This window comes from Papio anubis, chromosome 7, assembly GCF_008728515.1.
Source record: "Papio anubis isolate 15944 chromosome 7, Panubis1.0, whole genome shotgun sequence".
In the NCBI taxonomy this organism is placed as follows: Eukaryota; Metazoa; Chordata; class Mammalia; order Primates; family Cercopithecidae; genus Papio; species Papio anubis.
In genome coordinates this window covers 115,337,424-115,351,545 of record NC_044982.1, presented here as the reverse complement: position 1 = coordinate 115,351,545, position 14,122 = coordinate 115,337,424, and the positions used below count along the sequence as shown (strand labels likewise).

Here is a 14,122-nt window from a genome sequence, read left to right as displayed (position 1 = left end):
CCAGCAGCCAGACTTCACCACAGAGTTCAGGGGCTAGCAAGAGGAGGATCAGACCTCCCATAAGATTTACATACTTTCAGACACCCCCTTCAGGAGCCCCGCAATGAGAAGGGAGGAAGGGCAGTCCTGCCCACACCTCCTGGGACCTAGGAGGCCAGTGGGCATCTTCATGTCTAAGAGGAGCTCTGTGAAAGCTTTGGGGCCTGTGGGGCCGGATCCTTAGCATTTTTAAATTTTATTATGACTTCATTTGTTTAAATATATATATATTTATAGCTCTATGTGCCCACCGCCCTGGCCCCCTCCCCAGCCCCTAGTTTTTCCCCCTGGCTTTCTGTCTAGTGGCTGTGTAAGGCAGCACTGTCTGTGTGCTCTTGTCTGACACTGTCTGGGTGCTGCTGTTCCTCGTGACCCTTCGAGTCTGTTCAGGGGCCAAGGTAGAGCCTGAGCGGCGGCTGGTCATTGGAGAGCGCCGTGACTTGTAGGGGGCTGGGGAGGGCTTGTGGAGGCCTGCGTGGGCCTCTGTATGGGCAGGCTCCGGGGGCAAGCCCACCTCCTCCTCCTCCGCCTCCTGCTCGCCATCCCCCTCCTCATCGTCACAGCACAGAGCGTGGTAGAGCACTTTGTCACTGAATCGCACCCTCTCCCGTGTCCCTGGGGTCCGCTGGGGCAGCTGGCTCTTCACTGCGGGGCCAGCACCGAAGGCCTCCTCGCTGGAGGAGTCTGGGGTCTCCACTCGTGGCCCATTGGGGATGGGCGTGCCACCATTCATGAGGCGGTAGTCAGGGCCAGCCCCTGGCCGAGTCGACTCAGGACCGTCCACGGAGTCCGAGGGGGTAGAGACGTCCAGGAAGGAGCAGAACTCCCAGCTGTCTGAGAGGATATCGGCTGTCATGAAGTCCAGGTGGCCCAGGTCAAAGGGGCCGCCCACGCCCGCCTTGTCACTGCTAGAGGTGCTGCTCACAGTGGCCGTGGTCCAGTCGTCCGGCTCCAGTTCAAAGTCGAAGTCCGAAGTTAGCTTATCGATCTGGCTCACCACCTGACCAGGAAAGGGGAGAGGAGATGAGAGGGGCCAGGTGGGTCCCTGCGTCAGCCAGGTGTGTGTGTCTCTGTCCCGTCCCTGTAGAACCCCTGGCTGGTGAGCATACCGGACAGGGGAGAGCCTGCAGGACGGTGACCGGCCTGGAGGTCATAGGCTGGTTTGCCCTGTGGAGGGCCCAAATCAGATCAGGCTGGACAGAGCTTTTTCAGTGTCCTGGGGGAGAGGGAACTGCTTTCCAGCCCTGCACACCATCCATTCACTCACCCCTGTCTCCCAAACACAGCAGCTGCTCTGGGGGCAGCCCTGGTGATCAGGGATGAATCTTCCTTAGTTTAAGAGAGGGCCATTTCAGAGGGGCTGAGGGCCTCCAGCAAGCACATTCCACAAAGAGCTGAGCAGCCCACATACCCTCAGAGAGGAAATGATGTGGGTGATCACAAGGAAGACCCTGTGTGGGCTTTCTAAAGCATCCTGGACCAGTCCTTGCAGCTGGCCGGTGACTGTCGCCCCTGGGTCTCCACCATCCATCAGGGCAAGAACACCGGGTGTACAGCACCGGCGGGGTCACCCCACCTCCATCTCCGTCTCTGAGAGCCTCCTCATTCCTTCCCCTTCCCTGCCCACTGACAAGTGGAGATCAATCCTGGCTTGTTGAGAGAAGGAATAAAGCAAGCATTATTTGATAAGCAATAAAGAAGCTATCTATTCTGGGCCCAGAGTTGCTTGTTCAATGCACTCAGGGGGCAGCTCAGCTGTGGAGATCACTCCACCCCGGCCTGCCTCGCATAAAGTGAAGCCCTCAGCTTCTATACAGGCGGCTCTGCCTTGGGATACTCCCTTGCCTGGGTGGCCACTGTCAGCACATAAATCAGGGAGGAAGACAGTGGGAGAAAGAGGGAGATTCAGTCAGAGACACAGGGACGGGACAGAGCAAGAGAAGGGAGAGAGAAGATTCCAACCAAAAACAAAACAGAAAAACAATGAAAACAAAGCAGAGATGCCAAGAGTCAGAGTGACGGAGACCAAGAGATCCACAGCGAGTTATCCAGATCAGAATCCAGCCCACAGCGCCTCTCCAGTGCCCTTCACCTGGGGTCAGAGCAGGCAATTAATTAATTAACTCAGTAAGTCCTTAATTCAATAAACATTTGCTGAGGACTGATGCTGTCCAGGGATGTGCTAGGTATTTGGCAAGGAGTTGGGGTAGTGAGTGCCCCAAAGTGAGAGGAAAGCAAGGACAAAAGTGATGGCCAGAGTGGTTTGGGCCAGTGGGAAGACTACTTGGTCAGGAGTCAGGGGCTGGATGAAGGACACCTGGTCAACCATTTTCCCTCTCTAGGTCTCAGTTGCTCAGTCTGTATGCAGAGAGGGTGGGTGAACTAGTTTACTTCCAAGGTTCCTTCCACATCTGAGATTCTAGGACTCTGTTTATAGGAATGACTCTGAGAAGCTGCTTGAGTGCTGATGCCTCGGGATGGCCCCCTCAACCATTGCCCAGGACAGGAGTGGGATGAGGCCTCCAGAAGAGCTGGAGGAATCTGGACATCTGGATTCCAGACTTAGCTTTGACATTGTTCTGTGTGTCTTTGGGCAGGTCACAGAACCTCTCTGGACCTCAACCTCATTCACCGCCAAGTGGGTATGACAATCCCAGACCACCAAGTGAGCATGACAATCCCAGCCAACCTTATGAGAGCTTCATGAATAACAGTGAGAAGGGCAGCAAAAGGGCTCTGAGAAGCACTGGGGAAGAAAATGACACCATCTCCCATCTCTGAGCACCTATGATGCACCATACTTTCGAGTGCTCACCTCCACCCATGAGATCATTATCTCCTGTGTTTACAGATGAGGAGTCTTGGGCGCTAGTCCCTGGAAAGCTGAGAATCTCCCTCTGTGGCCCCCTGCAAAAGTGCACATGATCGTGAAGTGCTGCTGTGACTGCTGGGCTTGGGCAGGCGGTGGGGATAGGGCCCTACCCTCCAATCAGGCCACCTCTTCTTGTGCTTCTTCCAGGATGATGCCTTCCTGCACCAAAGGAATCTCAGAGAAACTCCTATCTCCCAGAAGCCCTTGCTCAACCCAAGCTCCACCTGAGGGCTGGTGGGAGCGCTGGCCTAGGGTAAGGGTCCTCAGACTTGAGTGTCCCTCAGCTCACTCCCAGAGTTTCTGGTTCTGCAGGTCTGAGGTGGTGCTGGAGAGGGTGCCTACCTAACATACCTCCAGGTGCTGCTGCCGCTGGTCCAGAGACATGCTTTGAAAACCACTAGCTTAGGGCACCGGGAGATTTAAGCTGGGTGAAGACCAGCAACTCAAGGCATTGATGACCTCAGGAGAGGCCCCATCACCTCTAGGGCAGCTATGCCCTCAAATGAGACTCCCCTGATCAAGCCAGAGCTGTGGAGTTTGCTGCCTGAGGGCGGGGCAGAATGCCATTAGGAACTGGAGTTGCATGACTTGGCTGTGACCTCGCAGGGTCAGCTGAGGCCAGGCTGGGCCCAGAAGCTAGGTCTCCTGATGCTTAGTGAGGATGAGCACCACTGGGCCTCAGGCCCAGCAGCAGGGAAGATCCAGGGTACACGTGGCAGGAGCCCAAGCCTTCAGGCTGGAACACTCCCCCAACCCAAGAAGCCCTTCCTCTTCTTTATTAGTACACCCCTCTCTGGTTCCAACCTGGGGGGATGGAGGAAAGAGAAAGAGGGAGGCCTGCATTCCCGAGTCCCACGTCTGCCACCTCTTGGCTGAGAGACCTTAGGCAGATGATTATCTCTTTCTGAGGCTTGATTTCCTGTCCTGTAAAAGGAAGTAACACTCCCCTCCTCACCCAGGGTGGTGAAAATTTAAGATATGGGCCGGGCGCGGTGGCTCATGCTTGTAATCCCTGCACTTTGGGAGGCCAAGGCAGACAGATCACGAGGTCAGGAGATCGAGACCATCCTGGCCAACATGGTGAAACCCCGTCTCTACCAAAAAAAAAAAAAATTAGGCGGGCGTGGTGGTGTGCGTTTGTAGTCCCAGCTACTCAGAAGGCCGAGGCTGGGGAATCGCTTGAACCTGGGAGACGGAGATTGCAGTGAGCTGAGATTGTGTCACTGCACTTCAGCCTGGTGACAGAGAGGGGCTCTGTCTCAAAAGAAAAAAGAGAAAAAAGAAAAAAAAGAAAAAGAAAATTTAACAGATACGAATGTGTTTTACATCACAGAGTCAAGATAGTTAAACACTTAAGAACCTAGGCTCTGGAGCCAGACGTGGGATCCAACCCTGGCTTCACTGTTTACCAGCTGTGTGACCTTGGTCAAGTTACTCAACGTCTCTGTGCCTAAGTCTCATCATCAAAGGAGAATTCTAGTAATACCTACTTGATAGGGCTGTCGTGAGGATTTAATGAGTTAATGCACTTTGGACAGCATATGGAACAAGGCAGACTACCAACATCCACAATGCACCGTTGGGGGCTAACATGTGATCATGCCCCGGCACCAGGCCCAAGAGCAGTGGGAATTAGTTCTGCACCAAAGGAATGACCCTCTGATGTGGGTCCAGTGTCTGTGGCAGAAGTTCCAGTGCCTATGGCAGAATAATGGGACACATTGGGCCTTTCAAAACCTAGCACATGGACAGTACCTATTTTGCCCAAAGTAGGGCTGTTTCCAGAAAGAACAAAACCAGAAGAGGTTCTAAAAGCCAACTGGCTATGAGGCCCACAGGCAAATCTGGCCCAATCTATTAGGTGAGACAGGTCACACCACTTGATGAATGACATAGTGAGGATGTGAAAGGGAAGCCAGGTACCCGAGGGTACGCAGCTTCTCTGTGGGGGGCCTGGGTCAGTCCACAATCCCTACTGCCCTTCCCTGGTGCCTCGTTTCCTGGGCCAATGGTGAGAGCAGGTGTGGAGCAGGCCCTAGTCTTTCTCTCTGCTTTGGATGTCTTGAAATCTGTGATTTTTCCCTGAGGTTTAATAATCATTTTGTCTACATGTAATTTGGGATTGTCTTGGAGTGCATGGAAATAATTATATACACAGAAGGAAAGAGAGGGGGAGAGAGAGAGTGGAGAGAGAAATGGAACCATAAAATCACAAAATCAGGCAACCTCCAAGCCAGAAGGGACTGCAGGCACTGTTGAATCTACCTGTCTCAATGTGTTTGCTGAGGGGAACAATGAGGCTCAGAGACTGGAAGGAACTGAGCTGGGACCAGAGGGCGAGTCTTGACTCCTGGGCATTGCACCTTAAGATCAGGAATGACTTGCTCTGAAGAGACCAAGAGGGAGTCCTAGAGAGAGAGCAAAGGCAGGACTGAGGGCTATGACAGAACCTGCAGGCCTCGTGCCACGGGTGTCCCCAACCTCTGTCCTGGTCACAGCCTTAGCACCTCTCACTGAAAAACTGCACCCATCTAGTCTTCCCACTGATAGCAACTTCCTCCCAGCTGTTGCTCCATGCTGCACCTCGGGAACTTTCCCATCAGCCAACAGGACCACGTTACCCCTCTGCTTCTAGCCCTTCTGTGCTCCCCAAACTCCTAAGCCTCCCAAACATAACTCCCTACCCACCCCCTTTCCTCTCCAGCAAGCAGCCTCCACCCTGCCAGGCCTGCCTCCTCACCACCCCTACACACTCCATCGAGCTCACTTCTGCCTCTGGGCCTCACCTGATGCGCCCTCCCTCCTTTCCTACTCGCTCTGTCATCACTTCGAGAAGGAGGCCTTCCCTGATCCCCAGTTGAGGTCAGGTTCCCTATGAAAGGCTCTCAAAGCACCCTGCACCTCTCCTTAAAATGTTACCCAATATTTAACACGGCTACAATTTTGCACCTATATGTTATAATGTGGTTGATGTCTGTCTCCCCACTAGACAGTAAACCCCATGAGGAGCAGGACTAGGTCTCTTTGCTCACCGCTACATCCCCAGCTTGGCACAGGGATCGGCACTTTTTTGCAAACACAACCATTGGATGAGTGATGAGTTGAGACAGATGGCTTAATAAAAACTACTTGGGAGGCTGAGGCAGGAGAACGGCGTGAACCCGGGAGGCGGGGCTTGCAGTGAGCCGAGATGGCGCCACTACTGCACTCCAGCCTGGGTGACAGAGCGAGACTCCGTCTCAAAACAAACAAACAAACAAAAAACTGCTGGGGGCTTCTTTTCTGAGGAAGAGGTCTATAGTCCTAGACAATTCCATATTGCCAGACCCCAACCCTCTCTCCAGCCCTGGCTGAGCCCCCTCTCCAGTGGAAGCTTTGCTGTGTTCCTTAAGGCCCTAGAGCTAGGACTGAGGACCTGTAGTCCCAGAACCAGCATCCTGTACCCCCTGGATCCCCCACCACACCCTCCAACCTGCCCTACCTCACCTCCCCTGACAAGCTGCCACCTCCTTCCCTCTCTCCCAGCTCCCCAAGGCAGTTGGTTACATAACTGGGGATTCTGCATTATTTATGACCACTGATTATTTTTTAATTCTGTGATTACGTTATTATCTTCCTGGGGGGGGCTGTGGAATTGGAGGGGCAGGGAGCTGACCATGATTCATGGCTCTCATCCTGCAATTTGGCCTAATTGGCCAGGGAGCTTCGGTAAATCTGTCCGGAGGAGGAGAAGGCAAAGAGAAAAGGGAGGAAAGGAAGGCGTGAACAAAAATAATAAGAAAAAAATCCGCGCAATTCTTGCTGAGCTGCGGGTGATGGAGCTGACCCACTTTGGCACAGCTCCGTGGTCCCCAGCCTCTCCTGCTCCAGCTGCTTCCTGGCTGGGCCACATTTATCTCACACTTGCATGGCCTGTGGCTTTCCCTGCCACCTTCAGACAAAGCCCCTTGCCGATGGGACTGCACAATGGAATGGCCAGGTAACAGAATGCCAGGATGCCTGCTTCCTAGGCAAATCCGGTGGGGGGATCCTCCACTGCCACCCCCAGGGTGGGGAAAGGTTGTGCCAACCTCTCCATCCTCCTAAGGTGTTTGGGCCAAAGTGGGCAACTATGCCCTTAAGTTATATCCCACCTAAGAGTCACTGACGATGTGGGCGACACTGGTGGTATTAATGCAAGGATCACTATTGGGCCCCCGTGTTAAGTGACACCTCGGGGAGGGGAAAACCAAGGACGAGGAGGCCAAGTACCTGCTCAAGGTAAGCTTAATACCTGGGGGCTAAGGACGAGGGCCCTTAACCCTGCCCTTGGGAGCTTCTGGTGGGTGGGTAACAGAGAAGCAGTGGGGAGGCAGATTCCCACCCAGAAACATGACCAGCAGATTCCTGGAGAGTGTGTGGGATTCTCACTGAGAACGAATCCAAATTCCGTGCCATGCTGTACACAGCTCAATGGAATCTGACTCCCTGCTCCCTCCTTGACCTTTCCTCTGCTCTTCTCCTTGTTCACTGCCCTCCAGCTGCTCTGGCTTCCTTACCGAACCTGAATATGCCAAGCACACTTCCTCCCTGAAACCTTGGCACTGGCTGCACCCTCAGCCTGGAATGCTCTTCCCCTAGATAGCCAGTGACTTGTATCCTCACTTCTGTGGGGTCTCTGTTCAAAGGCCACCTTATTGGAGACCCCCTTCCTGCCCCCATCCCTGTCACTCTCTATCCGCTTTCCCCACTGGCAGGGAGTGAGAATGCCGACTGCAGGAGAAACTAAGGGCCAGGATGTGGTCCTGTCCTCCCTGGTCATGGCTAAGAAACTGAGGTGATTCCAGAAAACAAGGCCGTACGTGGAGCTGAGGAGCAGGCCAGTGCTAGAATAATTCATTAAAAACATCTAACAGCTACGGAGTGAGCTTTGTGCCTCTCATTGTGCTAAGTGCTTTATATATGTCTCATTTAATTCTCACAACCACCCTGGGGCAGGGGTAGGGGAGGAAGCCTAAAATGTAGTCTCCCCATTTTTACCGATGGGAAAACAGAAGCACAGAGAGGTAAGGTAACTTTTGCAAGTTCACACAGCTAGGGAGAGAGTGGAATTCAAATGTGAACTACAGGCATCTAGCTGCAGAGCCCATGCTCATAGCCCCTGAGCGGTTCTGCATCTCTAACTTAAGATCTACGGAACTTTGAGGAGCTTAGAGAGCCTGCTGGGACTGGCCCAGCATCCTGGAGTATTGGGGAGCCTGGGAGAGATAAGAGCTAATTAATGATTGACCATCATGTCCCTCTGCAGCACAATTTTAGCTTTCAAAGCACTTTTACGTTCCTCACCTCACTCGATCCTTTAAAAGACTTTCCCCACCAATGGGATAGAACTTGCTCATCATCCAGGGAGCCAGTGGCAGAGCTATAGCAGGGGTTTGCGAGGGCGAGGGAGGTGTGGGAGAGGGAACTCCAACTCCTCTAGGAGTGTGAGAAGGTGTTGACCCCCCGCACTGCATGCCAAGCCCCTAATAAATCCTTGTAAGGTCACCGTGCAGTGCAAATCACCACATCCCAATTTCAGAGATGAGCAAACTGAGGCTGAGGGACCTGGGGAGGAAGTGCTTTGGTGTGGTTCATCTTTCAGTGAATTTCAGGCCATATGCTCAAGAGGATGAGGAGGGTCTCCCACAATCAGTGGCATCAGGGGGCTGGGGAAGGGGAGTAGCAGGCAGAGGAGGAAGATGGCCGAGGGGAATAAAGCTGAGCCCTTCCACTCCGCTGGCCTTGTTCTTTCACCAAGCATCCGTGCAGCCCCCCATCCACAACAGTCTTGTACGTGATTCTCATCTCTACTTCTAAGTGCTTGGCCTGAGACAAGAACCCAGCTGGTGGGTTCTAAGCTGGTGCTGCCCAGCTTACTCTGCCCAGGGGTGAGGTAAGGGAACAAGTGAATGCCTCTCAACCTTGAGCCTACCCATGCCCCTGATAAAAAAAATGCTACACAAAGGGACTGAGGAGAGCCAGGCAGATGCAGCTTTACAACTCCCTTGGAGAACCAAGAGCCAAGACCACAGGTTCCAGAGAGCAGGGAGGTTCCAACCCTTTTCTCCAAACCAGGGTGTGGCACCCCCCTTGGTAACCCCATCTCTGGCAAATCCCATCTCACAGGAATACAGTGATGGCATCTCTTCTTCTGCTTGGGCCTCCCAGAGCTTCACCTGCCTTCCTCCACACTCCCCTCTGCCTGTCACCCTGTGTCTAGACCCCGCCTGGGGGATGAGAGAGTTCTGAGGCTTACCCACTCCCCCAGCTGGGTGCCATTGGCAGCGGGCAGGCAGTGGCATACGGGGTAGGCTCTGGTTGCCGTAGCAACCTGCCAAAGTCTTGGGTGGAGGCACATGGCCTACAGGGTGTGTGGGGGGAGGGGACTCATTTTTCTCTGTCCTGGCTTAGGCCTCTGGGCTGCATAGCCTATGAACCTGGAGCTCTGCTATTGGAGACATGGGAGTGGGTGAGTGTGAAAGGGAAGGACAGGGCATCTAAAAGATCTGCAAATAAATTCTAGAGCTATTGCATCACAGATGAGCATAAGGGATCATCTCTAGAAGGCCCCTGTCAAAATGCAAAGAGATCGCCCAGTTGCTCACCTGCTGAAACCCCAGAAAAGGCATCAGGAACCCGAGTTCTAGGCTTACTTCTGCCACTGGTAGGCTGTGTGACCTTGGACAAGCCCCTATTGCTCTCTGGGCCTCAGTTTCTTCAATAGTAAATGGACAGGGCTGTCCTATGAGATCCCTTTGAGCTCTGGGTGGCTATGCTGGGGAGAGAGGGAACACAGATGCCTGGAAGATGCCCAGCTGGGAAAAGGCTGGGAGTTGTATCAAAGTTGACTCCCAGGTTTAGAGTCAATCCTGGCTCTTTGTGGGTACCTGCCAGGGCATGGGTCTCATGTCCCTGGCCAAGATTGAGACTTTGGACAGTTCCTATGGCCCTGATTTAAAATAAGATGGGGGCAGGGGGGAAACTGTAGTGCCTTGGACCCAAGAGGTTAGAGGAGGAAGGGTTGCGCAGGGGCATCTGGCATTTGATCTCCAAATTGTACTGTCCAAAGATGTGCAACCCAGACTATGGCCAGCCCAGTCCATGGGCAGAAGGACCACCACCTCAGTCTGCCCAAAGCAATAGTCATTCCCATCTTCTGAGATGGAATTTCCTGACAGGCTCCATGAGGCTGACCCTGGACAGCTCCTGTCCTGGCATCTCTATGCCCACTCCCTACTCCATTCTGAACACAGTGCCTGTCAAACAGCCCCTCCTCCTTGGCTCTCAGGCCAGGCTGCAATGCCACTTTGTCAGCCTGGAGTTGGTACCTACCATCACCCCACCTCTTCAGCCTTCCTAGAGCCCCTATCCTTCCTGCACAGCTAGTCATGGAGAGCTTGAGCCCATAACTCCAGCTCAATCACTCTCCCTGCCGTCTCTGCAGAGGCCCTCGTTACAAGGAGTTGAAATTTGCCTAAAGCCCACCTGGCTGGTATAATGGCACCCAGCGGGCAAATTCAGGCTAGCAGCTCAGAACGCTGGTCATGCATTTTGGACTCGAACGCAGCCCAGGGGGCAGGGCTGAGGACATGTGTACCTCATTACCCCAGCGATGTGAGAAGCAGTAATTAAACCCGGCTCCACTTAGAAAGACAGAGAGGGACACACACATCCCAGCATTTCTCAGTGGTTTTTCAGCCTTGGCAAAAATATTTAGAACAGTGGGATGGAGACATGCATCCCCTTAGGGAAGATTCCTGCCCCTGCCACAATATGCAAGGAACTCTGTTATCCACGACAGCACCCCCAGACCCATTCTTACCCCAGGACAAAGAGGACATAGTTGGCTTAAATTTTTCCAAGATCAAGGGTTCTCAGTATCTGTGTGATTTCTGGGGATATGCTTTGAGCTGGGCCTCAAGCAGTTGGAATCACCTCAGCAGAACCATCCACACTCTCCCAGGGCCCCTTGTGACCAGGTCAGAGTCTGGGAGGCAGATGGTGGGGTCAAGGGTCAGCTTGGGTCCCAGAAGGGCGTCTTCCACTAAGAAGCTGCCGGGGATTCAGTCCTTACTGGCCATCTTGGCAGCCCTTGGTGCTAATCCAGAGCTCCAGGCCCACTGACATGCTGCTCAAGCAACCTCTACAACACCAAGGCCCCTCCAGCCTTGGTATGAGACTTTTAGCAAAGCGGATTTGGGGAAAGGAGAGCAAGGAGAAAGAAGGTCCCCAGTAGAGTGACACATGTGCACACAGCTTTGCACACTCCAACATATTTGTGAGTATGTTTTTGTGCCAAGCCCAGGAAGGCCAGCTTTAGGGTCTGTCTGGTCGCTGCTCATCCCTCACTTACCTCCCTCAGCTCCTTGGCCACCTCCTTGAGCTCGCGAAGGATGCCCTCAAGCTGCCCGATGACCATCTTCATGCGCTGTCGAATCCGCTCCCGCTCACCACCACTGCTGGGGTCGTCACTGGGCTGCCCGAGGTCCGGGGCGCCCCGAATGTTCATCGTTTACCACGTGGCCGCAGGCCTGCCCATACTCCCCCCAGCTGGGCACACGCTGCGTCTGCCTCCACGGAGCCCCCCTCGGCTGGGCAGAGCTCCACATCTTAACGGCCCCCCAGCCCACCCTGGCCCTGGGCGGCCCTCAACCAGCCCCTGCCCCCTGCCACCCCACCTCCTCTGCCTCTGGGTGGGGAGTGGGACACCCAGAGGAAGACAGAGTCTGGCAGAGGGGGTCAAGGTGAGGACACGGGAGGGCAGGGGGAGGGGCGTTGGGTCCCAGGAGTGGCCTCCAGGTCTTGAAGTGCCTGTGGGTATGCAGAGCTGATCTCTGCCTGAGCTTGAACACAGAGGCAGGGGGATGACTCTGCAGGGACTAAGGGTAAGAGATGCCCTTGGGATGGGGGAAGGCAGCAGGGATCCCCTCACAACTCCTAGGCAGTTGCAAAGGCAGAGGTCTCTGGATGCAACTGACACCTGCAGAGGGATGGTGGCCAGGGTCTTCCAGATGTGGAAGGGGCTCCGGATATGGGCAGCTCTGGGGAGGGAGCTGGATTGGAAGAGGGCAGCCCCCTGCGGAGAGAGTGAGCCTGGCGTCAGCCCTCCCAGGCTGCAGCACCAGCCGGCAATGCCGCTGCCTCCCTCCTCTCGCCAGCCTGCACCCTTCCTCGCTGGAGATTTTTTTTTTCTTTGTGGGGAGGGGTGGTGGAGGCAGATGGTTTACAGCACAGCCCCTCCTCTAGAGGGAAAGGGAGGGAGCCCCTGCTTTAGAAGCAGAAGTCCTCAGCCTGCTACGGGGCACCCTGGCCGTAGCTCCCGCACCCCCCCATCCCCCCAGCCAGGCCTGCCCAGGCTGGTTCACCAGAGGGCCTCTCCAGTCACCCATCCTCCCTCCTAGCGCCGCCAGGGTGCCCTCGTTCCCAGAGGACCCTCCCTCCCCCAGCCCCGCCTTCCCTCAGAACCCCCACTCCTGGACTCACCGAGGGTGGGGGCACCGGCCTTCCCTCCAAGCAGCGTCGGGGGCCAAGCCCCAAGACGGGTTTGGGGGGCCCCCAAGGCTCCCTAGGGCGGGCTTCTCTCTCTGGACCCTTCGGCCCCTGGCCTCAGGGAGGTCCTCCGAGCCGTGACCGGAGACATCTGGGCGGTGAGGGGGGGCGGGGCCTCCGCGCTCCAGGGAAGGGGGCAGTAAAAATCTTTCTCAAGCCTCTCCAGGCTCGGGGTCGGGAACGAGCGAGGGTTCGGCGGATTCGGGGCTCTGAGGCCACAGGTGACCGGGGCGCGGGGAGGCCGAGGAGACGCCGGGCCGGTCCCAGCGCGTGAGCCAAAGTCGGAGGGCTGGGAGGGCGCCGGGATCCCCTCAGCCCACGCCCGGCATTCCCCGGGCTCTGCACTGTCCGGGATTCGCTCTGTCCAGTCCAGATTGCCCGGATCCGGGCTCCGCCGGGGTCTGCCCTGCCCTACCCAGCCCGGAGTGAGCTGGCACCGCCGGGCGCCCGGGACGCGCTTAGCCCGGACCCAGAACGTCCGCGCCCCGGCACCCGCGGCGTCCGGAGCGGCCGCGAAGGTCCGCTCAGCCCAGCTCCGCGGTTGACCCTGGGCGAGATCGCTCCAACGGCTCAGTTCACGTTCCGAAAGGTCCGGAATCCGCCGGGTCCCCGAGGAGGGGCGGTGTCAGCCGCGGGGACTCAGTCCTCGCCGGGCCCAGCCGAGAGCGCGCGGCTTGAGGGCCCACAATGGCCGGGCCTGGGACCCCTGGCGGCCCAGGCTGGTGGGGGCGCAGCGCCGGTAGGAGGAGAGGAGAGGAGGCGAGAAGGGGCGAGGGGAGGAGGCGCGGCGAGGGGAAGTGAGGGGAGGGGGCGCGCGTCGGGCCGGGCCGGGCCGGGCCGGGGCGCTCAGGGGCTGCGGCCTCCCGCTGCGCTCCGCTACCTCCCGCGCCGGTTCGCTCTCGGCTCCCCGCCTCTGCAGCCCCCGGGCTCCGGGTCGCCGCCGGTGGGGCAAACAGGCGCTGGGTCGGGGCTGGGCCTCCCTCCGCAGCCTCGCCACGCACCGCCAGGCTCGGGGAGCCTGGGCCCGCTCCCGAGCGCCGCGGCGCCGCGCCGCCCGCGCCCCGGCCGCCCCGGCCGCCCGCCGCCCCGCCGGACTGGCCGCCCGGGCGGGCGCTGGCTCCCTTAAAGGCCGCCCGGCTCGCTCGGCTCCGCTCGCCTCGGCGCTGTCAGGGAAGGGCCGGCCCGCCGCGCTGGGAGGGAGCTTTTAAAGCGACACACACGCCTCCTAACCCCGAGGGCCAAGCGCGCGAGCCAGGCTGGGGGGTCTTGCTACCCGGGCGAGGGGGAAGGGTCTCGCTGGCGGGGCTGGAGGCGGACTGACTGGACCTCACGCCGGCTGACCTGAGGCACCGAGGGGCAGCGTTCTGGGTACTTTGTTCCTTTCCCACCTCACCAGACACCCCTATTGCCCCCCTCCCCTACTGCGCTGTCCCCAAGCTTCCCTTTTGGTCACATTTCCTGCATCCAGACCCTCCCTTCTACCCCCCACATAACCCACCCCCGACCTTGCCTGAAATCACGTTAATTCAGAAAATAGAATACTGCCAATCTTTCCTGAGCACCTACTCTGTGCCAAGCTCTGGGTCGGCAGGGCTGGGGGTTGGAGGCTGTCTTGGACACCCATCGTTTCCTTCAGCTATT

At 56.7% G+C, this 14,122-nt stretch overlaps 1 protein-coding gene across 1 annotated transcript; it reads right to left on the bottom strand.

Moving 5' to 3' along the window:
- Positions 1-216: 216 nt before the first annotated feature.
- On the bottom strand, positions 217-13,147 carry INSYN1 (inhibitory synaptic factor 1). The gene is made up of 3 exons (XM_003901167.5): positions 12,416-13,147; positions 11,286-12,008; positions 217-1,039 (listed from the first exon to the last, which is right to left on the bottom strand). The coding sequence occupies exons 2-3, from the start codon at positions 11,439-11,441 to the stop codon at positions 314-316; spliced, it is 882 nt and encodes a 293-aa protein (XP_003901216.1). The 5' UTR covers positions 11,442-12,008; positions 12,416-13,147; the 3' UTR covers positions 217-313.
- Positions 13,148-14,122: the final 975 nt, after the last annotated feature.

Excerpts from the sequence above, each read along its gene's own strand:
- INSYN1 (XM_003901167.5), bottom strand. The coding sequence starts at position 11,441 with ATGAACATTCGGGGCGCCCCGGACCTCGGGCAGCCCAGTGACGACCCC. Across the intron at positions 1,040-11,285 it reads TGGCCAAGGAGCTGAGGGAG|GTGGTGAGCCAGATCGATAA; the intron begins GTAAGTGAGGGA and ends TTTCCTGGTCAG.